The sequence below is a fragment of the Calonectris borealis genome, chromosome 13, assembly GCF_964195595.1.
Source record: "Calonectris borealis chromosome 13, bCalBor7.hap1.2, whole genome shotgun sequence".
NCBI classification, from domain to species: Eukaryota; Metazoa; Chordata; class Aves; order Procellariiformes; family Procellariidae; genus Calonectris; species Calonectris borealis.
In genome coordinates, this window is record NC_134324.1 from 15,725,229 (window position 1) to 15,751,354 (window position 26,126).

General features: G+C 40.2%; 1 protein-coding gene and 1 long non-coding RNA gene across 14 annotated transcripts in view; both read left to right on the forward strand.

Moving 5' to 3' along the window:
- Nucleotides 1-910: 910 nt before the first annotated feature.
- Nucleotides 911-7,770, forward strand: LOC142087733 (uncharacterized). 2 transcript variants are annotated; one of them, XR_012675575.1, is made up of 6 exons: nucleotides 911-1,405; nucleotides 1,858-2,022; nucleotides 2,593-3,336; nucleotides 4,050-4,150; nucleotides 6,563-6,694; nucleotides 7,428-7,770. It is a non-coding gene; the product is annotated as an uncharacterized LOC142087733 (long non-coding RNA). The 2 variants fall into 2 exon arrangements; XR_012675576.1 differs by lacking the exon at nucleotides 6,563-6,694.
- A 1,117-nt stretch (nucleotides 7,771-8,887) lies between these two features.
- The window catches only part of MTM1 (myotubularin 1), a 46,729-nt gene continuing 29,490 nt past the window's right edge, over nucleotides 8,888-26,126 (forward strand). For 7 of the 12 annotated variants that reach the window (XM_075162291.1, XM_075162295.1, XM_075162285.1 and 4 more), the window contains exons 1-6: nucleotides 8,888-8,986; nucleotides 11,145-11,301; nucleotides 21,834-21,905; nucleotides 22,851-22,923; nucleotides 24,466-24,560; nucleotides 25,605-25,715. In XM_075162291.1, coding sequence (XP_075018392.1) covers nucleotides 21,843-21,905; nucleotides 22,851-22,923; nucleotides 24,466-24,560; nucleotides 25,605-25,715 — 342 coding nt within the window. In that variant the 5' untranslated portion in view covers nucleotides 8,888-8,986; nucleotides 11,145-11,301; nucleotides 21,834-21,842. Of the gene's footprint in view, nucleotides 8,987-9,137; nucleotides 9,510-11,144; nucleotides 11,302-21,833; nucleotides 21,906-22,850; nucleotides 22,924-24,465; nucleotides 24,561-25,604; nucleotides 25,716-26,126 lie in introns of those variants that run through there. The other 5 variants (XM_075162296.1, XM_075162297.1, XM_075162294.1 and 2 more) reach the window with 3 other exon arrangements.

Below are 26,126 nucleotides of genomic sequence, written 5' to 3' on the forward strand. Positions count from 1 at the left end.
CAGCCTGGCTTTAGCCTCAGGGCAGCACAGCTCCTCCCGCGTGGGCTGGGGATGGTTGCTGCTCGGGGTAGCAGGGTGCAGCGTTACCACGCTAACGCCAGGCTGGCCGTGGCCACGTTGCCAAAGTGGGACTGCTGTGAATGTAACATCACCTGGGGTGAACCTGAAATGAAGGACGGAGGGAGAGGGAAGGAGAGAAGGTGCACAAATGCGCTGGAGGCAGATTTCATGGCTAGGACTTCACTTACAGCCTCAGGTGACCCCTCTGCGCAGGGATGTCCTTTCCCCAAATCCTGTGGCACGGTCACCTCCCCCGGAGCCTGCAGAACCAGAACGTGCAGAAACGTAATGGTGTCTGTTGGTGGAGAGCTGGGAGGAGGTTGGGTGGGTTTGCACAGCCAATTTGCCATGGGATACCCCTTTGCCCTCCTGCAGAGCCCTTCCCTTCCCTTGGGGAGGCGTTCCGGCCCAGTGGCGTGCTCGTCACTGTAAATCAGAGGCTGCTGGCATCCCAGCCAAGCTCTGCACCTCAGTTTACCTACCCATAAAATTGAGATAGTCCCTCTTCCACAGAGATACTTTGAGGGGTAATTGTTTAACGCTGATAAAGCGCTTTGAGCAGCTAGGACTGTAAAAGTGCCAAGTATTATTATTAGTCCCATGTCTTTGCTTTACTGCGTCAACCAGATCAAAGAGCCTCCTGGTACCGCAGCAGCCTCCTGCAGCACCCGCTCCCCACACAGCACAGGCCACGCAAAGCAGATTAGCCTACAGCTGGCCTTTCCAGGCCAAAAGCAGCAGTTCCCGCTGCCTGCGGCGGGTGACTGAGTATCCAAAATAAAATTTAAACTAAATACTTGTAAATGCTTGGCTGCAATAGGCTGAGTTTTGCTGCTTGAGTGACTGAGACCCCAACCCCTTGCTGAAAAGGGAAATGCGTTTTTACACCAATGAATTTCAGGCCATGCTCTGAATCTACCTGGAAAATTAGTGTTTTGTTGGTGTCTCACAATTTGTGGGCAATTGTGCATTTGTGATTACCTGCAACCTCTCAGAGATTGAGTTCATGCTGTTCAGCTACATGAGTACTCCAAGAGGGTATCTGCTCTTGGATTCGCAATGCAGCTTTAACGTGTTACTTGACCAGTTTTTCCCCAAACAGTGGAAGTGATTTCTTACAGATCTGGCATTTATAGCTGTTCTGACTTTTTAACTAAAGTACGCTTTTTTGGTTTTTGTTTGGGGTTTTGGGTTTTTTGTTGTTTTTTTTTTATATCTCCTCACACATCTATACATTTCCTTTATTTTCTTCACATAGCCCTCCACACACACGACGATAACCTGTGGACTGCCATGTCTGGCTGTAAAGCACTGCTGGGAATCCAAGGCTGTCAGAGGTGAACCGGTGAGTATTTGGATAGTGACCCGCTTCTCCCTGGCTGTCTACCTTGTGAAACTTAATTATCTTGAGACCCCTAGTGTATTTTGAATTTGGTACAATTAATGAACAGTTCAAAATCATCTAGTGTGGGGGTGCCCAGGCACACACAGAAATGATTGCATCAGACTCATTCTCAGAGGAAACTGGCTAGAAGTGAGTTGTGATATGAATACAGCATTCAACAGAGAGGAGCCAAACGTTATTTACTAGAGGTAGCAAAAAAGGTGATTGCATCCTGGAATGGTTACCAGTGTGTAAGCCAGAAAACGTGCCCATGTTTCCAGCTGCTATGCCAAAAGCTAACATGCTAAGCCATGTGTAGATCTACCATCACAGGCGCACGCTTTTCGAGCACTCTCTAACTCACGGGGATATGTAACTGCTTCACCATTTTACCCACTTGTTTCATCTTGCAGACATCTCCGTGATTGACTGGTTTAGAAGCTCAAATGCCTGACACCTCTTGAGCTTCTTATGGATGGCTAACGTACCCAAGAGTGTCGCAAGACACCATCTGCAACCGTGCTTGGCCTGGCATGAAATCAGACAGGGAGGCTCTTTTCATCTTCTTGCACCTTGAGGTCTGATCCCAGAATAATGTTTTCATTTTAATTGTCTGTCAGTAGGTAATTTTATTCCTGGTGTCAGCATCCACAGTAAGCACAAAAAGAGTTTTGCCTCTGGCTGTGGCAGTAATGATAGCTGGAGCACCTCTTGTCCACATCCTCGTATCATCCTTAAACTTAAACTGTGAGCTATTCCAGAGAGCAAATATATTCTTTGTGTATTTTATGCAGTGCCCAAGACAATGAGGCCCTGGTCTCTAGACGCTACCATAATACTACTAATAAATAATAACTCAACACTGAGATTAACACTGCCACACAGAGACTTTCTGATTTGGTACATTAACTTCTTATTCTTTTCATGCTGTGAATGTAAGCTGTAGCTGGAGATACAAAGTGCTGTGAAGATTACTGTAAGTACTCTGATCTTCTGAACCCTGAATGGAGGTCGCTGTTGTATAATAAATTGCATTAAAATATAAATGAAAAGAAATCATGTACAATTTTTCCAGCAAGAATTATTCACAAGAAGCTTCATGGAAGAAATGACTGCATTAGTTCCATAAAAGCCATTATTTCTTTCAGGTGGCTGCTTGAAGCTTTGCTAATTGTCTGAAGAAACCTGTATCAGCATCTGATGTGATATTCAGGGCTTCTGAAGACCCTACTTGTCTCAGTGACTTTGCAGAGTTGAGAAGGGTTTTGTTTCACTCATTGGATCAACTAAAGAAATTCTGCTTCATAATAAAATGATTTTCTCCCACTCACCAGAGTGCAAAGATGAGCCAGGCTAGCTGATCCACAGTGGCATGGCTCTTTCAGTCCCATGGGAATGATCCTTGGTCCCACAGGAGTTAAGAGAAAAACCTTCATTGATTGCTGCAACGGAGATTCCTGCAAACACCATGAATACCAGTTGTTTTTAATCCTGCCAATAAATGGCAATTTTCTCTAACAACGGGAAAGAAAATTGCATTTGAAATCCAGTTTCTCTTTTCCCCACCATGACATATTTAGGCAAACTGACTATGGTGGTGATCGGTTTTCGTTTTTATTATAAAAAATAACACCTTACAGTAACAAGATTAGATCAATTTTCCCTACAAAACATAGTCAGGGGAAATGTGAATTAAACCAAAATCAACAAAGCATGAGCTTTGGAGAACCCAAAAGAAACCATATTCTCAATGCCTCTAGCTATGCACTGGCAACCTCTGCTGACACAGGCTTGAATCCAACCTGGAGTTCGTCACCACACCTAAGAGTGCAGAGTTTCTTCCGAATTAATGGATCAACTGGGCTTTAGAGAGAGAAATCAGTAAAGCTCTGGTGGGTAGTGGTGCCTGGAACACCTTGCCAATTCATTGATTTCCTATCGTGCATAAGCAGTCACTTCTGTTGACAATAGGACAGCAAATACTAGCATGGAAATCAAGCAAAGCTATGTTCTGATCTAAATAGATGCATGTTTTTAAAGAGGAAAGAGGAAGGGCCTTCCCAGTGCTGATCTTTCTGCAGGCTCTCTGGCTGGTCCTGTGACCTCAGGATTCTTCGGTCGGCGTTCAGCAACCACAGTCTGCTGCCTGGAGCTTGTCTGAATTTTAAAGCTAAAACTCCTCTTTGTTGAGGGATGACAGCTGAGAGGGGCTGTGCTGTGTTTTCAAAATGCACAAATATTCCACTATGAGTAGTAAATACTGGTGAAAATGTTTCCCTTCCTGCCCTATCGGCTGCCGTGACTCCTGTACTATAAAACAAAGAGTATTTCTGAATAGAGTGTGTATGAACTCTGTTCTGTCAGCCCATCTCTGTTGTGCTCATTGGCATATTTAAAATAATGGTTAAAATAACTCTTACATGCTGAATTTTAAGTGATTCAGATACTACTGTAGTTTAAGTTGTACATATGTGGACCTTGACAATAGAAGGAGGGTGTTGTGGGGGTCCATCTTACGCAATTTTTTTATGCTGATAAAACTGTTTGATGCCAATGTGCTATGCTTCTAGAAGGTATTTTAACTTTAACCACTTCACTGCTCCAGCGTCAGCTGCCTTGTGTCACTAGAGTTCCGTCGGGACTTGAATGAAACCTCAGCCCTTCAGAGAACTTCAGAGCACAGAGCAAAAGCAAAGCACTTAACAGGTATTAATCTAAAAGGTCCTTCTGTTTTATGAGCTATATTTACACATTTAACAGGTAACTTTCTATTGCAATTTACATTTAAGTGTGCTGGAAGCTTATTCCTTTGTGTGCTATTTAATTTGAGAGGATTTTCTTCTATTATTTCTCTTAATTTGGGGCACTGTTCTGACGGTACTAAAATTAATTCAGTGGATATTACTAACTTCCATTTGTTTGGTTCTTTTCATCCAAATTCATTCCAGTTCTCTTAAAACCTTTTATTTACTATGCAAATTAGGTATGATACATGTGAGAATGAGTTTGCCTTCCTGTGAAATGCAGCTATTTCTCAAATAAAACATACTAACTGCTTCTAATATTTGCATGGAGAAAATAATGGGGGTTTTATTCTACCTAAATATAGAATCAGCAAGTACCTGATATTAATTTTCTCTGTCTTTGAAGACAAAGAATCAGCATCTAATAGGAGGTATTCATCTACTAGTCACAGCAGGTATATATATACGTATATATATACGTATATATATACGTGGGTGTATATATATATATATATGTATGTATATGTATGCTTCAGTTGCCATGTGCCAGGTTTTGGTGACAGCAGTACTATGCATGCAAAACCTAGGTGTCTGAAAGGTAGCACCTGCCTGATTTCACAATAGCAAGTATGTACATTCAGTCAGTGTTCCTGAAAATGGTTCCCAAAATACAATGGCTATTTCCAGCCCTTGGGAGTTGCAGGATCCAGAAATACAACTGGCCTCTTACATAACTCACCTTATTGCTATTGTGAGTCAAGCAGCAAGGGGCAGATTTTTTTTTAGAGTGCTATAGGTGTTTTATTTGGTGACGTTACCTGATAAAGAAATGATTAGGCTAATTGAGGGAAAAGCTAGACAGAAATAGGTTAAAGAGGTCTTAAAGTAGAGCTTAAAAGAATTAAATCTGGCAGTCTTTATTTAGCAGAGACAAAAATAAACATCAAGTTAGCAAACAAAGGACAATAACAGGAAACAAAGGGTGTAAGTGGCACAGTGTTAGAAAAGCAAAAGAATGACTGATATACCATATCTTTTCTAATATCTAACTCATAAAAGGAAAAAAAAATGTACACATGTGAACATACAGACATACCTATGTATGTATGACATGTTTAACACTACATTGTCTTTTCCATTTTATCCATCACAATAGCAACTATAACCAAGTGGAAATTGTTGCGAGGTAGATGGATATAAATCATCTTTAACTTGACCTATGGGCTTGATTTAAAGATGCAGACTCCCACCTCCACTTAGTTTTGCCCCCCTACTCTCCAGAATAGTAGGAAAACAAGTAAATACTATTATCAGGTACGGTTATGCTCCCAAATTGCACTTTGTTGTCATCAATCTCATAACACCTAGGTTCTCCCTGGCATCTCAGTTCCACATGCGTATTTGTTATTTGCATTACCATAGTGCTACAAGACCTTGTTATGGATCAGAATCAACACAAAGGATGGTCCTGCCCTGAGAGCTTTACAAAGTATGAAATGAGAGAACTGAGGAATACAGGCAGGAGAGGCAGCGCAAAGAAATGTGACACTGTATTGTAGACATTACAGGAAAGAAAAGTTTTAAGGAGAGTTTTGAAGAAAAATTATCAGTAACTTTTGGGCTTTTTATTGGATCCTTGGAAATAAAAGGCAGCCAAAAGAACGCACAAAAGAACCTGTTTAAACGTATTACAAGTGGGCTGTGAAAACTGGCATTATGAGCTGACTGGAGCTGCAGTTAGATCTCAGTAGTGAATGGAAATGGCAAGTAAGGTGGAGACAGGCTACCGAGGCCTTCCAAAGTAAAGACACGTAGGTAAGGCTTGACATGATTGAGTAGGCTGAGCCAGCGCAGGGATGAAAAGAGAGGAATAACATGGTGAAAATGACAGACTAAGAAAAATGGTCTTTGTGGCAGCGTTCTCGATAAGTATGAGCAAGACAAGGTTATATTTTCCAAGGCCAAAGGAAAGGATGTTGCAGTAATTGAGATTTGAGAAGATGGGAGTTTTAGCGATATGGACAGATTTAGACGTAGTCTGAACATAAAGGGCTAGGGAAAGGTCTGAGTCAAAGATGATTACATACAGGCAGATAATAGTGTAATAGATAAAGTAGAGAGTACTTGAGGGAGAAGACTCGACACTATTTTAACTGTACTGAGCTTAAAATGACATTAGGGTTGTCAATTAACCAGTTTTTATCCAGATGGTCCAGGGATTGGAGGCTAGAGTATTTGCGTGCCGTCTGGGCTGATTACAACCCAGGCACCATATGCTGCAATACAAAAGAACGAGGACCAGAAACACAGAGGCAGCCTAAACATCCCAGAACCCCTCTCACACACAAAACTTTAAAAACGTATGCTCTTGCAGATCCAAATAGCCATCAGGTGAATCGTCAGTCGGGCGACTCAAAGCACGTTTCTTCCAGTTCACATCATCTTCGGGCGTCTGACCATGCAGGTGTGGGACTCACAGGGCGTCCGTGACTGCGTGCAGCAGAAGGTAATGAGCAGTCCCACTGAACACTCGTAGGAAGGTAATAGAGACACAAGCCAAGAGTTTAGTTAGGAAAGCATGCCAATCTGCAGTGAAGAGGCATAGCTGTGAAAAATCTGAGTGGAAATTGTGGTTTGAACTGTGGTTGTAGCACACATTATCTGGGGATAAAACATAGAGTGTCTAGAGAGCGACCCAAGGGGAAAGGCCTGGTTAATATCTACTGGAAGCTGGAAGGCATGTAAAAAAAGCCCCTCAAAAATGTGCCAGTAGGTGGGTTAGGAATGTAGGAGGAAAAAAAGGGAGAGGACAGTCACCAAACAAGAATGGAGAGTATTTCATTTGGCAGATTAGGGTGGAATAATAGTTGTGATCATTAAACAGCAAGAGACTGTTTCAGACTTTGTCTTTTTAAGAAATGCAAGGGGCATAAGCCAGGTTGGAAAAGATCTAGGACAAAATTGATGGAAAGAAATTTAGGAGAGCATTTGTGGAGAGCACTTTTAGTGATCTAAGCCCTGAAGTGTCAGAAATGAGTAAGGCAAAAAAAAACCAACTTTCTAGTTTTCATGATGTCAGAGAAAAACTTTAAAATGTGATCTGAGTGAAACCTTGAATGAATGATCAAATAAGAAGGATCCTCTGTGTGTATACACACACATATATGTAGACCAATAAATGTATACCTATACATATAAATGTATATATATAAATGAATACATTGATTTATGATTTACAGTTGGAAATACCACACTGGAATCAATCGAAGAAAGTCTTCAAAATTGCATCAGTGAATTTTCTAGCCAGTCTTTACTGAAAGGATGATGTCAGAAGCAAAGGCGAATCATACCAGAAGACAACAGACAAGATTGGCTGTGTGAGGGAGGTGAACTAATATTTCATCTCCTTTTGCTCACTGCTTGTTTCTGCTGCTTATTAATGTAAAACATACAGTTCCATGCTTATTGTAGAAAAATATTTTTTACTCCAAAACATTTTTTCCATCGTAAGAGGCACCAGCCCAATTCCCTTGTGTTTTTTTTATTTTTATTTTCTGAAGTTTTTGGAATTCCAGATGTAAATTGTTTAGTAAAGGAGACACCTAAAAGTAATGAATAAAATTAATTTTAAAATGATTGTCTTGTGGCTCCTTCTGGAAGTACATCTTGTCTGGTACAAATGCATGGTTCGCCTCAAAGCGCCTTTAGCTCAGAGTCGGCTCTTCAGATGGTGTAACTGTTTGTTCATAGACAACAAACGACTGGCAAAACTAAACTGGAGAAAGACTTTTTCAGGACGATACGGGAAAGCAGAGGCAATGGTTGTTGGTGTGACGCTTGCAACGGGCAGGTGACGATCTTCCTCCCAAAGGAGGTAGCGCCGGCACCGCGCTGGTGTGAGGCGGCACTGCTGGAGCCGCGAGATCTGGGTTAAACCGAGTAGGAAGCTCCTAATCGCTTGGAATCATGAAGGAGCCCAAGGTTACTTTTGTTTTATATTATTTTCTTTATTTTTTTTTCTTTGATCAGGTCTTCTGTGGTATCCAGTCCTGAGAGCAGGGGGAGGTATTGTCCCTCCACCGACAGGGGAACAAGTTAGGGCCGGCCACACCACTGGAGACGCTGGACACAACTGTTTTGTAACTTAAAAACACGTTTTATAACATAAAAAATGTTTTATAATATCACGGATCCCCTTTTCCTGAGAGCACATAGCATCAGACAGCAAAGGGTCCCCGAATCACCACCTTGCCCTCCAGATGTACGCAGCTGCTCTTTGTACAGCGGCAACAGGCCATTTTATAAAGGATATTTTTTTTTAGTCTTACATGAATAATTCTCCTGGCATCTGCATCACCAGTTCTTTTACTCCTTACCAGTTCCTATTTGTGCTCAGGGAGCACCCAGAAGGCTCGGGCCGCCGGGAAGTCTCTGACCATCAACCTTCCATCACCTTGCTCTGCTTTGCACTGGGCGCCCGTCCCGTGTTTCCCGTCCCTTCCCGCCTGTTTCACCCCGGCACGCCCTGCTCGGCGAGGGACGGCGCTGCCCCCGCCTCAGCCGCCGCTTCCCGCCTCAGCCGCCCTCGGCCGCGAGCACCGCCCTCTAGGACTACACCTCCCGGCAGCCCCCGCGGCCCCGCGGACTACGCCTCCCGGCAGGCGCCGCGGAATCGCCCGGCGGGGTGGAGCGGGCGCCGGCCCGTCACGTGAGCGGGCGAGGTGGGCCCGCGCGGGGCGGGGCGGGGAGCGCTCGGTGCCGCACTCGGGCCCGCGGCGGCGACGGCGGCCGCGTCGCGGTGAGTGTCCGTGGGGCCCGGGGTGGGCAGCGGGGCTGCCCCGGCGGGCTGCGCCTCCGTCCCCGCGCCCCCAGCCCCTCCCCGCGCCGGGGATCCCTTCCTCCCGTCCCCGGCCAGCCTGCCCCGGCGGGGGCTGCTGCCGGCCCGGGCCTTCCCTCGGCCCAGGCCCTCTCCCTCGGGGCGCGGCACACCGCGCGTCCCCCGTCGCTTGCCTCTTCGCCTCCCGGGGCGGTCTGGGGGTTGCTGGAGGCTTTTGTGGGGGCCTCCCTTTGCCGCCCCGAGCGCTCTGGGAGCCCCGCATCCCCCGCGGGCCGCGGTGCCTGCCCGAAGTCACCTGTGGCCGCCAACCGCGGAGCGGCCGGCGGGGCCCTGCGGCTGGTGGGACGCGGCTGCTGGGGCTGCGTGTGGCTGCTCGGCTCCGGCTTCTCCTGACTCACGCCCTGGTGTGCTGAATCAATCTGGAGGGAGACGTTGCTGAAGTGCATAGCCCAGCGCCGCGGCTTAGCAGAAACACCTTTGAACTGTAATTTTTGCCTTTCCTGTAAAAGGAGATTCTCTCCCGTGACATGAAAATATTCCGAGTGCTCTTGATTCGCTTTCAGACTTTCAAGCCCCTGTAGTATTCATTTCTGACTGGCTTAAATTTTGTTCTGAAGCATGTGACTTCTTTCAGTGTTCACGGCTGAAAAGCTGAAACCTTCCATTTCAGAGCAAACGTTTTTAGCTGATTTAAAACAAGAAATGACTCTTGAAGATAATAGACTGTTTCTGCTTGCTGGTCTTTATGCTATGGCAGTCGAAAAGCTTAATTCCTACCTTGTGTGAGTGGTGTTGTTTGGTTGGTTTGGTTGCTTTTGTGGGTTTTTTTCAGATGTACATGTAATTAAGAGCATAAGAAGGGTATTAGCTTTTTCTCTTCTCACAGAAAGCCCCGTTTTTCTTGACACTATAGAAAGTAACATAGGCAAATTCAGTTTTAAAATTGTGTAGATGCTAAGTATTTTGCTGTTGTCCTGTAGATTGACTTGTCACGATATGTACTAATCAAAACTATATATGTTTAAAAAGTACCTTGGCTCCACTGCATAATACCTGTTTTGGGGCAGTATTGTGCTCATTGCTTGCTAGTAGTCATGTATTTATTTATCATTAACCAGATTTGAAGGGCAGATATCTCACAGGATTAGCACTGTGCAAAACCAGAACCTCTTTCCTGCTATAGGTTTCTTTTTAATGTTAATTTGTGGTTTAGGTGGTTAAAAAAGTTAGGCTGTGCAGTTATTAACAAAGCTGCTAAGTGCAACAAGCCTTAACACACAGAACTTTTGGGGCTGTGTGTAGCTTCATTGTGTGGCAAACATCACAAGAGATGAGATACAGAGGCATTTCAATAAAATGCAGGATTTTCCCTTTTTACACTATTTATCATTCTATGCTTGGTCAGAAGGAAACTTCCAAAAGACGCGCTTGCCGAAGAGATGGGCTTGTAGCATCATTGAGGTTGAGCAAACTCTAGTGTTAATGTATTCCTGATATGTAGAGTTTCTGTGTTAACTAACATAGTTAATAGTTAATTTAGAATGCAAGACTAATTTAATGAGAAGTAACTGTAAATCTTTAATATTGTGTGTGTTCTTCTAAAGGAGACAACATACTAATTTTTCTAAGAACTTGAATCAGGTGAAAATAAGTTTCATGGTCTATTCCTTCTGACTTCGCCAAGTTACATAGCAGCTTTCATATCAAAGTAATTCCTGAATGTATTTGGGAAAAGAAACAAATAAATGGCAGTATTCTTTGGGAAGGGATGAGAGAGGAAATGCTTAACTGTGTGCAGAAAGATGCCCAAATACGTATGGGGAACATAAGCGTGGTTAAAAGTCTGCATAAGATTTACACATTAGAAACACTTCAAAACTGCATCTTGAAGTTTTAGAAGAGAAAGTTCTTCTCAATTCTGACTACTTGATGCCAAACCTCCTGACACAAGATAAAACATAAAAAGAGCTAGTACTGTTTGTTTCCTTTCTCCAGAGTGTTTTTAGTAGCAACTATTCTGGGGTTTTGCTTCCTTTCGGAAGTTTTTTTAAAAAGTTATGTCAATTGAAATATTCTGGCAGTGCTAACAATGTCTTCCTACCTGTTCCGTTCCTGTCAGGGGCCAGCTACAGCACAAAAGTCAAATGTTGTTTGAAAGTTGAAGGAATGAACACACTGTTGTCCCCTCATCTCATACTGAAGTGGGCGTCTCCTGTATTTTCTACAACTGAAATGACTTATTAAACCTGGAGGCTTCTGAGCAAGAGAAAACAAAAGTAAGTGTTTTCAAGTAGACCGGGTTACGTTTTTGTGTAAGGTGGGGTGTGTGTTTTTCAACAAAATCTAAGTAATGGGCGCGCAACCTCTTTGCTGGGTTGTTGCATATAATGAATGGAAAGGCTGTACGCCAGAGACTCTCTGTGATGTGACTACACCCATTAATGCATAACATACATAGGCAGATGTGGAATACAGAAGTATCAAACTTTCTGTGCCCGGCAAAGTACCTGCCTGTTACTTGGAAGAGAGCACACCCAAAAGTATGGTGCTGCCCTGTGAATGACTTAGGCAGGATAGTCCCAATCTCCCCTTTCTTAGGGATTGAAGCAAAGAATTGTGTTTGGGTGAATTCATCATAGTCCTTAGTCTACTTCTTTTTAAACAGAGGCAAATTCAGAATGCTACTTTCTCCGTGGTATTATGTATGTTCAGAGAAGCAATTCATGTAGTGGAAGAAGGAACTAAACACAGCAGATGAAAGAGGATGAGTCTGATGCATCAGTTGTCTGTTGTTCTCAAAGGAAAGTTAGAGGAAAGCCTGAGTAGGGGATGTCATTTTAACTGTTACAGTGTCATTTTTTTATACAGTAGATCATTATATAACAGATACAATTTCCATTTCTCTTGTGGAATCATCGGTTAAATCTTTAGCAATAGAACTACAGTGGCCTAAGGGGATATCTTTCAAGAAGAATGAGCAGAGAGCAACTGAAGGCTTTCTTAATAGAAAACTTTGAAGCTGTATTTGCTATCCCATAGGCTTTCCTGTCAACCGCATCAGCTTTTGACAATGTGGGAGGTGTACATTCCCTGCAGGGGATGCAGAGCAGAGAAAATAGACTGGGTGGGTTTAGAAAGCCACAGATCAGCCTTCAGGCATAGGTTTCCTACAGATGTAATGCTGATTCTAGAGGTAATGTGACAAATGGTTCCTAAAAAAAAAACCCCCACTCACTTCTGTCATGCCACCTAATCTAGCTAGATTTAACAGCTACTTGCTGTACAGGGCTACATGCATAGAGGGAAAACTACGACTTTCTTTGATCCACTCACATGACTGAACTTCCACTTTAGAACTCAGTTACCAGAGTAAATATTAAGAAAAAGTCAGGAAAAAAGATAATCATGGCAAGGAGAAAGGTATTACATATAGAATAAATACAGGAAAAGCAAGAAGCGAGTACAAGTGGACAGAAATATTGTTAGCATAAATTACAAGGAATAGACCTCTGACAATTGCTAGAAAACAGGCCTTAGCAAATAATTACATTTATTACCACTGAAGTAGGTGCTGCTTTTCCTTGTTACTGTGATATAAAGCATGAGAAATATCTAACTAACCGATCAGAGTCCATCAGCAGATAAGTTACTTAGTGTCCATGATATAGCACATGTCCTACTGTATCATCTCTCTTTGTGAGAGAGCTTGTAATTCTCTTACAAGAAAGCTTGCCAGGATAAAAGCCAGGGATATCACCCTGAGCTACATTTTCAATATAACTTGAAAGGAGGAAGCAATTAGGTTGATAATAAGAAAAAGTAATGTTACAAACTTTTATGTTAGGTCTTGTTGGAAGTTGTGATTTACTTTGAAAATAGAGTGGGAGTCAAATTCCATGAGAAGTTAAGACGGTAAAAGAAAACCTTCAAATGGAGGTAGGAGAAATATCAATCAAGAGAGAACTGAAGATTTTTTTACTCCCCCCAGCTATTATTTATTCAGTACCTGGCTTCCATGTTCAAGCTACAAGATTTGTTTTTTTTTTTTTTAAAGAAGCGTATACACGGAAGTGCATAGGATCTGGTGGCACTGAGAAAATATTTGCCAAAATTTCTGCCAGGCTTTTGCTACTTGCTGCCATTTGTAGAACTTCATTGCCAGGATATTATTTTTTGTTACTGCAAGATCTTCTAATATCCTCAAAACTACCTGGTATAGTGAGCCTATAAAATAGGAGTGCGCAGGCAACTGGCGCGTTCTAATTTGTTTGCTGAATTAGCAGTCACTTGACTGTTGCGAACTTTTGTTCGTTTGTACTTGTTCATATTGAGTCCTTTGGGGACAATGACTTGCCCTTTCAAATACAGGGCACATTAGGGAACAAGAGAATGCTTTTTCTAGGAGAGGGAACGTTTCTGATTCTTCTCAAACAGTCTGTGTTGAGTTGTACAGCTTGCTGTTCACAGTCTTAACAGAGAATTGGCAACGTGAGGGATTCTGGAGTGCGTTCTTTAAAGACAGGAAGCCTGGTGGAGAATTAGCATTTAGCAAACAGGTAGCTCCAGATTGCAAGCTTTTTTGTAAGTGATACTTTTTTTGTAGGATACAGAAATCTTTTATAATGCATTACCGATGAATTTGATTAACTGACTTAGAAACTTCAGCGCAGAAGGGCAAACACTAGTATGCATTCTACATGCACAGTATCCCATTGAGGCTTGTACTGCTGGCATGCTTTTTGTGTTCTAGTTATGGCTTGAATTGAGAAGGCTTTCAAAGAGACTTGAAAGCTCATATGGTTTCCCTGGAAAATGTAGATTTAGTAAGTATATGCCAATAGGTACTATCATTTAGACATTAAGGGAGAAGACCCACTAGTGGCATAATCCAGTCTCAGATCAGTAGAATCATGAGGATCCACTTGAGGAAAGGTAAGGGCTGCAGACTCCATTACTAAGAGGTTACACTTGAAAGGATTTTACACCGCGTAACTGTGATGGTAAAGAAGAAATAGGAGATTCTGTGATCTAGCAATCCACGTTGACTCCAAAGATCTGCTCTGCAATAAGTGCAGGTAGAAGTTTATGACTTGATATGCAAAGGTGGTTTGTTGGTGTACATCATAGGTATGATTTGCCCTTGAACTCTGATGGTAAGAAATCATAAGTGCTCTCTTAGGTGGTTTAATAGAACCTCTTCCTTTTCCTGCTTAAATGATACGTACATCTCACAGGTAAGTCAGTTTTCCTTTCTTTCTGTTTGCCATCGGTTGCATAACAAGTGACAGGTAATGGCCACAGGTAAATACATGTAACTATGATGTCTGACTTGGCATTGCTCTAGGCATGTATTTGATGTCAGTACTGTATGACTTCTAAATGTTAAAATTTGTTTTCTAGTTAAGTAGTCTAAATATATGAGGTCAGAGAGAGCATGAGTGATGTCATTATGATTAATGATCAGGGGGATGGAACACCTCTCCTATGAGGAAAGACTGAGAGAGTTGGGGTTATTCAGCCTGGAGAAGAGAAGGCTTCGGGGAGACCTTATTGCAGCCTTTCAGTACTTAAAGGGGGCTTATAAGAAAGATGGGGACAGACTTTCTAGCAGGGCCTGTTGCGACAGGTCAAGGGGGAATGGTTTTAAACTAAAAGAGGGTAGACTTAGACTAGATATAAGGAAGAAATTCTTCACGATGAGGGTGGTGGAACACTGGCACAGGTTGCCCAGAGAGGTGGTAGATGACCCATCCCTGGAAACATTCAAAGTCAGGCTGGACGGGGCTCTGAGCAACCTGATCTAATTGAAGATGTCCATGCTCATTGCAGGGGGGTTGGACTAGATGACCTTTAAAGGTGCCTTCCAATCCAAACTATTCTATGATTATTTAAAAAAAACCCCAGAGTTTTGCTTCTAAAACCCCCCTGCATTGGTTATCTTTCACTGTTGCAGGAAGTTTTTATGGTTTTTTTTTATTTCCTTTGGAAATAAGTATAAGCAAGTATTTCTGTAGTGTGGATTTTCTGTGGATTTTTTGGTTGTTTGGTTATTTTAACTTTATCTGTTTGAAACTGGAATGTTCTGCCTTATGCTACTTATTTTTTGTAGCTTTGTTAAACTTTGGAGACTTCTGCTACCTTATTTTTGTTTCCGTTATTGAGTGTAGTTCCTTTGTGCTAAAATATAACTGGTTAAATGAGTGTGAAAGAGGTGTATTTATTTCTATGGACTTGCTTATTTGGTTGTGGCACTTTGGTCTCACTGTGTTTCTTTTTGGTTGATTGGTGCTATTTGGTTAGCTGACGACAGCTGATGTCTGGAAAACTGCCTTCATTGTTGTAGATTTTTCTTGTGACTTGTCTTGTATCCCTGTATATCTTTACATCTAATTCTGAAATGTTACTAATCTTTAATGAGATTAATGACTACTCTTAGCTTCATTAGATTAAATGCTCATGTACTAGTGTTAAAGATGCTGATGCTTAATTCAGTGACTCTCTGATATGATAACTTAGACGCCGTTGTTGGCTTGACCCTTCAGGACTATTGCTGTTCCATATATTTTTTTTTAAAAAAGGATTTATGTTCCTTTCTGCTTAATACTTAAAGTGAAATACTTTTTTTTTTTTCTTCTCCCTTCATGGTTATCTTAGCTTCATTTTGCTACTGTCTTAGAAATTCCTAGAGTTCTGCTCTATTCTATATGTTATTTCTGAAAACCTATGTATTATGTGTTATCTCTTCTGTGCAGTTGTGGTGCTGACAGATGTGGTTTTGTTTTTAGGACTTCGTATTTTATGCTTTTAATTTTATTATGGGAAGCACAAGGCAGTATATTCATACTGGCTCTGTAGGTTGTTACTGTACCAAATAAAACTCTCCAATCTTTGTGTAACACCAGCATACCTTGTCATTATAAACCTGCTTTTTTCATTTTTTGCATCTTCTGTTTAAATGAGGGTGCAAGCAAGCTTTTTCTATATACCCGCACTAACTTACGCTTACCTCTCAAACACAGTGAAAAATTGTTTACTAATATAATACTATTTTTTTTCTCTTTGAAATAATTCCTTATTTGGTGTCAGGTCTAACTATGAAAATAACTTCATTTTTATCTAGACTGGCAGATGCCTTGCAGATCTTAAATGATTAACCCAGTGCACTGATCGCTTTCAAGTGTCATATAATTATCCAATTGTAACTGTAACTCTTTTTAGAAGTGCTCTAATTGTTTTCTGAATTACTATGACAGCAAATGAAGGGGCTTAGTAAATTTTGTAACTATATTTTTAGGAGAGGCTTTGGAGATGCACAGACTTTTTTCATTCTTGCACAAATCACTATCTGGAGCAGGATTATGAGAACTTTGGCGTTATCCTGTGTCATGGTTATTCATGTGTGACAGAAATTGGAACGCCTCTAGAAAATGTTCAGTCGAACTTTTTGTTGTTCATTTTTGCCGTACTGATAAATCCGATTCTGGTAAAACCAAATAATTCTCATGCTTATCCAGTTGCACTTATATTTTTTGTTGTGTGTATATATATATGCACACACACACAAAAATAACTGTTTCAACTATAATAATATGTGTCACTAATGTTTTTTCATCATGATTACCTCTTACTCAGTATATTCTGTAAATGTCTTCTGAGTATGGTAATTTAACAGTTTAATTTTCAGATTAACATATTGAACATTATAGACTATACAAAGTTAAAAACTTCATTTTACATTAAGTGTTGTAAAAATTGCTGTTGCTCCAAATGATTGATATAGGTACAAATTTGAAAGTGTTTTTTCCAAAGTTTTAATCCAGTGATGGAGGGTCAAAAATATTAAATATCTGGAAAGTGGTGCTCACAATTTACTTGATGCAGTTTACTTGATCTCAGATGTTTGTGGTAGTAATCCTTTGGCAGATGCAGATTATGTTGTTTTGGGGCACAAACTAGTTCTTTATACGTGTAAAGATTTTAAGTTGACACAAGCATGGCTCAGTTATACAATAGTTACAAATTATTTGGTGTGATTCTGGTGTGAAGATGAATCCTTAAAAGGACCAGCAAAATGTCAAATGAGCTTTAATTTGTTCCTGGATCATAAACAGTGAAAACTACTTTCACCAGGCTGTTGTCAATCTAAACATGGCTTGTAAGAGTCTTGGTGGTCTTTCCAAGCTGCGCTGTGCACATCCTCTAACCTGTTGGCAGCGAAGAACCTTAAGGAAAGAGTAGCTGGTCATTCCAGGTTTCTTAACCCTCCAAAAGCTTATTTACATGTTTTATTGTTTATTTAGATTTTCTGTGTGGGCATAGGCTTGTGTCTGTCGGCATTTATTCATAAAGAGCAGATAGGATTCTTGAACTGACTTCTTAAAATCTGGCCTTCGGTGCCTACCCTTTCAAATGTTGTTGGGCCTCCATTCCCATGAATCCTAGGAAGCACAAGTATAAATATAATCTCTAAAGAAAATACAGATCCCAAGTAGTTTAATTGTTATTGTAAGATCATTGGAGCCTACATTTCTTGGTAGCGTTACTATATTAAGTTCTGGTAACTTTAACAAAGCTTTGTTTATTAGTTCAAGTTAAATCCAGTAAAATTGCTTTGTTTCCTTGCTATTCTAGATTCAGGGAAGAATGTTCAACTGTTTGTAACTGCAGAATGTCATAAACAAAGTTGTCTGATTTGTTTTAAATTTGCAGAGTAATTGTACTTCTGTTCAGCTGCTGACAAGTGTGAGGTTTGTGTGGTTTTCAATTTTTGTGCAAGTATAGAAGTACATATGGGTGATACTGGGGAATAAAATGTGTTTGCAGTGGAAAACTACTTGCAAGATTTTTCCCTGTGTGGAAGGACTACTGCTGCTCTGTGATAATGAGAAAGTTGTAGCTATTTTAAGACTATGATGGAGTATGTTTTTGAATTGTTCATGGCAATATTACTTTGGGAGGTTGCCAGAAGCTGCTTCTACAGTTTGACAGGAAAAGAAATAATATTATAAAAGGAAATATTTCATGTTCTGTTTCGTGTACTTGTTTTAAATGTTTTTGAAAACTTGTTTGCTCTTTTGGTATAGAGGAGTCCGCTTCTTTAAGGGTGTGTCCTTGTTTGATGGGTACTTTTAAATGAGAACTTCATCTTGTTTGTTGCCTGAAGATCACAGAAGCATAGAAGGGACTTCAGGAGGTCTCTAGTTCAACCCCTTGCTCAAAGCAGGATCAGACCCCGTTTCTCAAAGCTTTATTCAGTTGGGTCTTAAAAACCTCTGAGGATGGAGACTGCAACCTCCCCGGGCCCTGTTTTCACTGCCTGACTGCCCTTACAGTGCGAAAGTACGGTATTTTTTTCCTTAAATCAAGCTGGAATCTAATTTGTTTTGGTTTCTGTTGTGTCTTGTCCTTTCGTTACTCACCGCTTTGAGGACCCTTTGAGGGCTCTGTCTTCTCAGTAACCACCTCAAAGGTAGTGGTGGGCAGCTGTGAGGTCCCACTGAAGCTGTCTCGTCTTCAGGCTGAACGATTCCCAGCTCCCTGAGCCTCTTCTTATGGGGCGGGCGCTCCAGGTCCTGGTTCTTTCGGTCACCCTCTGCTGAACTCGCTGCAGTTTATCAATGCCTGTGTTGTACTGGGGTCCAAAAGTGGACACTGTTCTAAGTACTGTCCAATAGGTGTTCTATAAGGTAAAGTTTAATTACTTGACCATAGTTTACTTATAGAAATCAGGGAAATGAGGGTGGTTATAAATGTGCTTATTAGTATTCGGGTTTTTAAAGTGTGATTGGATTTCAAAGCAAAATTTAGATAGCATTAAAAGAATTCTTTCACTTATATACTGATGAAATAACTTGCATTAATTTTAGTGAAAATGTTTGATGGATTTTAAAAAAAAAAATCTGACAGGTAACACGTTACCTTCAGCACATATTTATTCAACTTAATTATCTCTGAATAAGTCTAATTTGCATCATTGAAGTGTTGGAAATGAAACAGAGTAGTTGGTTGTAATTCTATAGTGAAATATTCTATAGAAATTGAAGTCAGTGGGTGAATTCATTCTCACTGTAACGTATGTTTAAGGAAATCAGTCTCATGGAGAGTTGGGGGAATTTTGCACGAAGTAAACTTACATGCACAGCAACAGGCAGACAAAGGTCTGCTGCAGGAGCTGTGCAGGTATCTTGTGTGTTTGACGTGGCCTGGTGGGGTGGCAGTGTGGAGGGGAGGAGAGCTCTGTCCCCTGTAGTGTCAGGGTCCACAAAGAGAAATTTTTCTGAGAATCTGAAAGGATCTCTGCTTATTCCTTTTAATTTACACTGAGGTTTGGAAAAGTTGTAGTCAGTGTTCTGGAGTCAGAGGATTATTTCAGAATTGTAACTCACCTCATGTCATGCTACAGTTCAGCCAAAACTTAGTGAATGTGCAGTAAGGGGGAAATAATATAGAAAGCAAAGGAGGAAACAGAAGGCTTTTCAAACACTCCATACTGTTCCCTGCGTGAGCAGCAGAAGTACGCTGCGACTGGAGGTAGTATTTGTTCTTATGAGCTTAGGCGGTGGGTTGGCACAGAGGTGAGCGTCCAGGATCCTGGGTGGGCTCCTGTGACCTCTGCTGAAGCTCGTCTTTCTGTGGCTTCGCTGGTGGAGTAGCTGTGGTTGGAAGATCAACAGCTAGCTTGGGTGTGCCTGTACCTGCTGCAGTCAAAATTTCCATTTTGCAGTGCAGATCTATTCAGGGTTGCCACATCTTTTAAAAGTCACTTTTCTAGGGCTTGTTTATGCTCACTTGTCTCTCATGGTTGGTGCAGCCTTAATTTAAATTTATGTGAGCTCTAGTTAAAACCACTTTCTGTGCTGACATAGAAAAACTGGGGCTGCTGTGCCTTTGTCTCTTAGTCTTACCTGGTGTTTCTCACTTAAAATATGAACAAAAACCACTTCATATGGAAAACATTTTAAAACAAGCTTCTGAGTAAATATACCTTTTACCTTTATAAATATCTGGTTATTAGAAAACTTAAGCTTCTGTAAATTAAGGAAAGTCATCTGAACAAATATTGGCTGTTCACGAGTTAATATAGCAATATAGAAGAAGTTAAATCTACCTTAACTTTTATAGTATGTAAGATATTACAAGGAAGGAAAAACTGTGAAAATATCTTCTCTTAATCTTCTCAATTTTATAGTCAAAACATTAGTCTCCAGTGTTGCAATAGTTTTTCTGTGGAGAGTAGTTTGAAAGAACAATGATTTAATGTTGATTGCTAATAGCTTTTCATTTAAATTGTTGGCATTGCACTAAAATTAGTTCAGCACCCCTCTGTTTCAGTGTTTGGAGAAAGCTGAGACTGCTGGAGACCCAGAAAGGGAGTAATACCTCCGTGTGACAGGGTCACACAGGCTCTGTGGCATTCAAAAGCATTTTTCTTCATTTTTCAACCTAATGTGTGTTCCTTTCTCTCTTTTTTTTTTTGTGGAGGGATGTGATTTTTATACTGATAAGCTGTTTCACTGAATATTAGAGTTTTAACCACAGTGTCAGGTTTCCTATGTTTTCTTTATGAGACATGGAAGACTTGGGCACTGTAAGGAGGTAACAAACCTGTAGAACCTCGGGTCGTGGTTTTCCACCTTCTTCCTGCACAGACACATTTCTGTATTGTTATAGTAACTTCGAAGCATTTTGGATCTTGTGGTTTAATCTTCACTATCGCTTGTGTAGGACTGTTGCAGTGTCACTGTCAGCCCACTGTTGTGCAGGAGCATGGGCTGACCTGTCATGGTCCAGAGAGATCTGTGCAAACTTTTTTCAGCGTTGAGAGGGGAGAGAAAGTGCTTATTTAAGGCTACAATGTTTCATTTATGGAATAGAAAAAAAGATTGCGTGGCCTGTAATCACCTCCCCCTTCCCCCAAACTTAAAAATAAACAAAAACTCTTCAAGATTGCTGTACGATGTCAAATCGGCTTGATGAAGGGCGTGTGACTCGTGAAAGGGAAGTAGAATTCGGTACGACGTTACTGTTTGGAGTGACTTCAAGTATGAGCGTTTTCCCAGTGCTTGTTCTAGAGATCCCTTGTGCAATGTCAAGAAACGATTAAGAAGATGAATCCTGTATCATGCGATTTTTGTCTTTAATCAATACCATTTAAAAAAAAAAAAAATCCATCCTTTTCCTTTAAACATATCAAGGCTATTCAGACCAGAAGGCTGGACACTCCCCCTTCTGGTGTGCTAACTGAAGTTTCAGTTTAGGAAATGGGAGATTGTTTTTAAATGTAGAAGTATGTGGAACTCCTGCTTTTTCCTTCTCTCCTTTTTTTTTTTTTTTTTAAGCTTCAAACACTTGAGTGTATTGACATGCTTGTGATTTCAAGAGCTGTGCAATAATTTTATAGTTTGTTCCTGTTTTCCTAAATGAAAAGTCGTAATACAAATGCTCCAAGTAGGTTGCATTTCATAATAGTGTATCCTGTCGCTTAAAACAAGCACTTTAATGTCTGTTGACTGAACTAATAATAGTATTCAAACAACTGAATTCCAAAATACAGCTTGAGTCAGAATATTCCTTATAGTAAGAACCAATCCCAGAGCTTGTAATGAATTTCTTTTTAGAATTGCACGCTTTTAAATGGTGACCTTCAATTACAAGGCATTGTGTAATTTTTTAAATTAATAGTAACTTGCAAAACATTCTTGGAAGCTCTTGATGTCTACCTGTGGACCTCCAAAGTCTAAAATCTCTCCTGTAAATAGTATGTAGTCCAGGAGGAAGTTTAAGTCTCCAATTTGTGCTTTCTCATCAGATACCCGGTATGGCCTCATCATCAACACCTAAATATAATTCAAACTCCTTGGAGAGTTCCTCAAGTAAAAGGGTGAGTGTAACTTTTTTCATGTTTTTTACGCCAGAGGTCCCAGAGATCATTATCTTCCATATTTGACTGGAAAAATAGGTATTTGAATGACTTTTTTCTGAATGTGTATACTTATGTTTATCGCTAAAATTCTAATGCAGTTAACTGAGTTAATTTAAATATCTTTCAGAGTGGATGGGTGAAATATGCTCTGTATCACAAGTTATGAGAGCCTTCTTAAAATCAATTCTAATATACTTACTCTTATCTTTGCTTTCTACATTGAAATATTCTGTGGCATTCTTGAAAACTTGTGGCACTTTGATGCTGTAGACAGATTCTGTACTGCAATTGATAAGTTATACCTATGTTTGGCTGGCTCAGTTTTAAAATGTTCATCTGCAGCAGAAAATACATTAAAGCAATCTAAATGGCATTCCCCTCTGCTTTTTGATGGTGCGTGGCTGAAGAAAATGTAACCTGTGTGCAAAAAAACAGAAACTAAGGTTTTATTTAGCTTTTTAAACATTTTTTCAAAAACAAAGATTATTTTCTATTAATCATTTTTAAAAACTACTGAACATGGGAAAGTCACAAATGAGTAGATTGTGTGTAATAGTTGTGAGTACATTGCTTAAGCGATTTCAGTTGATTTGTTCTTCCAAGCCCAGCATACTTGGAAAATTAAATGCACAAAACTTTCAGAGAACTTACAGTATAGAATTTTAATTCCAATTTAATGCAAATATAGTTAACTATTCATTTAGAAGGAGAAAGACTAAAACATGCTTATGTTTCAGATCTGTTCAACCTTTAATAGTTGCAGTTTAGGATAGTGGTGTGTGTTCCTGTGTTGTTCAGGAAACCTGTTCTTTCCCATGCACAAATTACCTTTAAGATTTTTTTTTTATCTGAAACTTGAAGGAATTGTAAATAAAATACGATGTTATACTTCTCTTTCTTTAGACTCTAAAAGATGGAACTAACTGGGAACAAAATGAAGAAATACCTCGTCTGCCAGGAGAGACTAGAGTTACAGGTATGAAGCTATATAGCTACCTAATGCGGTGTCTGTTTAGGAGTCTGGCATATACATGGATCTTACTGGATTGTTTCATAATTTGGACTGGTTTGGGCTGAGGGCGGGGGTAAGTCGTGCTAAAATGTCAGGAATTTTTTTAAGTAATTGTGATGGGGACTTTTTATCACTTATCACAAATCACTTTTTAAGTCTTTAAAATCTTGGTTTCCACACATGGCAGATCCTCCGATACAAAGAAATTGCAAGTCAAGATGTGTCATAATTATATCTACAGACTAAGTAGCACATGCCTAGTGATGAGAGCCCCTCCAAGCTTTCCAAAGTCAAGAGAATTCTACATGCCACCCACTATGTATTGATATCTTGTACAGTAGTGGGGAACCTTAGCCCAAACTGTGACTAGCCTAAGTACAATTTTATGCTTCCTTGACACAACATGGCATGCACGTAGCTTCTATGCACTTGTAAGCCTTTACATACAGTAATGTTGTAGCATAAGGAAGATTAATGTACTGTGTACAGGGGTTTCTTACTTGATGGAGGCTCTTCCTGGAATGGAGCCTTCCAGTCATGGAAGTTTGTGTTGAGGTACCAGAATGCAACTGAAAGTGGTCTGTCTTGTACTTGTCAAGCTTCTCCTTCCCCTCGTCTGAGGATTTGTTAGGTGGGTTTGCAAACAAGATTGGCTGAGGTAAAACCAAAGTGGTGATTCAGAGGAAGTAGTTATGTTTTTAATGAGGAAAGTTGTGGGGAAGGCATGAGGGAGAGGGTGTGGGACTAAGATGAATGCTTGATATGATCCTTTTGAAAATTGTCTGTGCTTTGGGGCAGCACGCTGGAAGAAGGGTGCTTGTTATGGAAGGCAGATAAATAGATTGGGCTAAAGAAATGAATGGACAGGGAGAAATAGGTGGTTCATAGTGCTTGGCTTAAGTCCTTAATGGCATTGCTTCAGTTAAATCTTTCTTTTTTGAGTAGTATGTGTTAGTACTCATTTTGTTACTGTGCTTGCTGAAACACTGCTGATGGCGCTGCTGTATTTGATTGCCTCAAATTGAAATGTAATGTTTCTCTTCAGGATGGTGAGTTCCCTAAACGCTTTACAACTTGAACTACGTACTTCAGTGCAGAATTGGTTACAGAGCACTGAAAGATGTAATAGTATCAATAGAAGAATATATTTGTTCTGGGATAATGAATAGACTGGTTCAATAATCACAGAGAGGACTTAAATCTACTCGCTGTTGTATGTCCTGCCCTCTCCCACGTAGTGCCGAGAAAGAGAAGAACACAAATGTAGCTAGGGAAGGCTACTGAAATCTCTTGATTTAATTTGCGCAAGTTTAGTATATGAAACTTTCACATTTTCTTAATAATTCAAGTGGACAAAATTCAGATTTATTACTTTTTAAATTCATTCATCTCTCAGAGTGGCTCTTAGAGTGCAGCTCTCTCTATTTTACTGCTACTTGACTGATGCTGTCCTTAGCTCTGATTTTTTCTTTTCGCAATCTTTAAGAAATGCTGCATTTCTTACAGACAAGGATGTTATTTATATGTGTCCATTTAATGGCCCCGTTAAAGGAAGAGTGTACATCACAAACTACAGGCTGTACCTAAGAAGTGTGGAAAATGTGAGTAATATGCCACAATTACTTCCGTGGGATGAGTTGGCTTTAAACCCCCTTCCCTTCATCCCCACTGCCTTTGATTTATTTTGTGGCCAGTTCATTTGTTTTAGTTTTGGCACACATAAGCTTGTGGAATTGCATGGGAGGCTTTTTACTTGAAATGGTCTGTAATGTTTGTAATAACCATATCTTAATTGTGTAATGACTAAATAGTAATTGCCTTTGTGCCACTGAGAAATCCGTACAAAAATGGAAGTTCTTTAAAGTTAAATGTGTTGTAAAAGTGTGATTTTTGCCTGGTAAAATTACAGTTTAATCACTTACACTGAACTGATACCTTTAATTTTGTCTGTGGGAGCTTTTTTGATAGCTGTTCTCTTTACACTTATTCTGTGATAGATCAAGGGCAGCAACTAATGATGTGCAATAGTTCTTAAAATGGCTATCAGTAAACAAAGATTTTTATTGCCCTTGCTGTTGGAAGAGAAAAGTACTTTGATCAATAGAACCTCACGTGGGTGGGGGGAGTAGTAGTGTGTTTGATAAGCAGCAACATGAAAGGGAATAAAATGCGCCTGTTATCTGTTTTGTAATATGTTTTTGTTTTGTTTTTTTTTTTTTTTTTTAAATAAGGTTTTAGGACTATTGAACTGAGGTCTTTCTGGTTACAGCTAACTCTACTAGTAATCTCTTCTTCATTTTGTTCTACTTTATTCTGTATATCAATAAAGCAATCTTAGCAAGCAGAGGCAATCAGAAGTATGTAGCAGAAGGCAGATTTTAGGGTGTTGCCACCTTTTTTCCCTGCATACTGTATTAGGCATGAAGTATTTTGGTTGCCTGTTAAATTGGATGATGTTCAAGGCTGTAGAGTGACTGTACAGACTTGATAACATGTTGGGAGGGGAGACTCAATCAAATGCAGAAACACACTTTTGCTTCCTGTATGTATTTCATGTCTGCTTTCTATTCTAGAATGCGTAAGAACATTTTGCTTGAAGTCCTCTTTTCAGGTTAATCTTTTCCTTACTCAAACTTTCCTTGCAGGATCCAGTTGTGGTATTGAATGTTCCATTGGGTGTAATTTCAAGGATTGAAAAAATGGGAGGAGCTTCAAGCAGAGGAGAGAACTCTTATGGATTAGATATAACCTGTAAAGTAAGACTTTCCAATAATTCAATAGGAAATGAAATCTAGAGGTTCCTTTTCTCACTGCTTACCTATTTATAGGAATGAAAAAACACGTGTTCCTCACAGCTGAATTTAAAAAGAGCTTTTTGGAACTGGGCAGGGAAATACCTTTTGTATAAAGACCTATTTAACTGTCCTCTCTGCACGCGAGGAGAGGGATTGGTCTTCCTTTCCGAATCACTAATTGACAAGAGGTTTTGCACAGTAGTCTTGTTCTAGGGCATTATTCCTGCATTGCTTCATTATTTCATTTGGTCTAAAAGTAATTTTCTTATAATCCTAAAATCTTTGAAGAACACCTCAAACGGGGGTTTTGTAAGCTGTAAAGGCAGTGAAAAGCTTATGTAACAGCTATCTCTATTTCCGTAGTCTCACAAA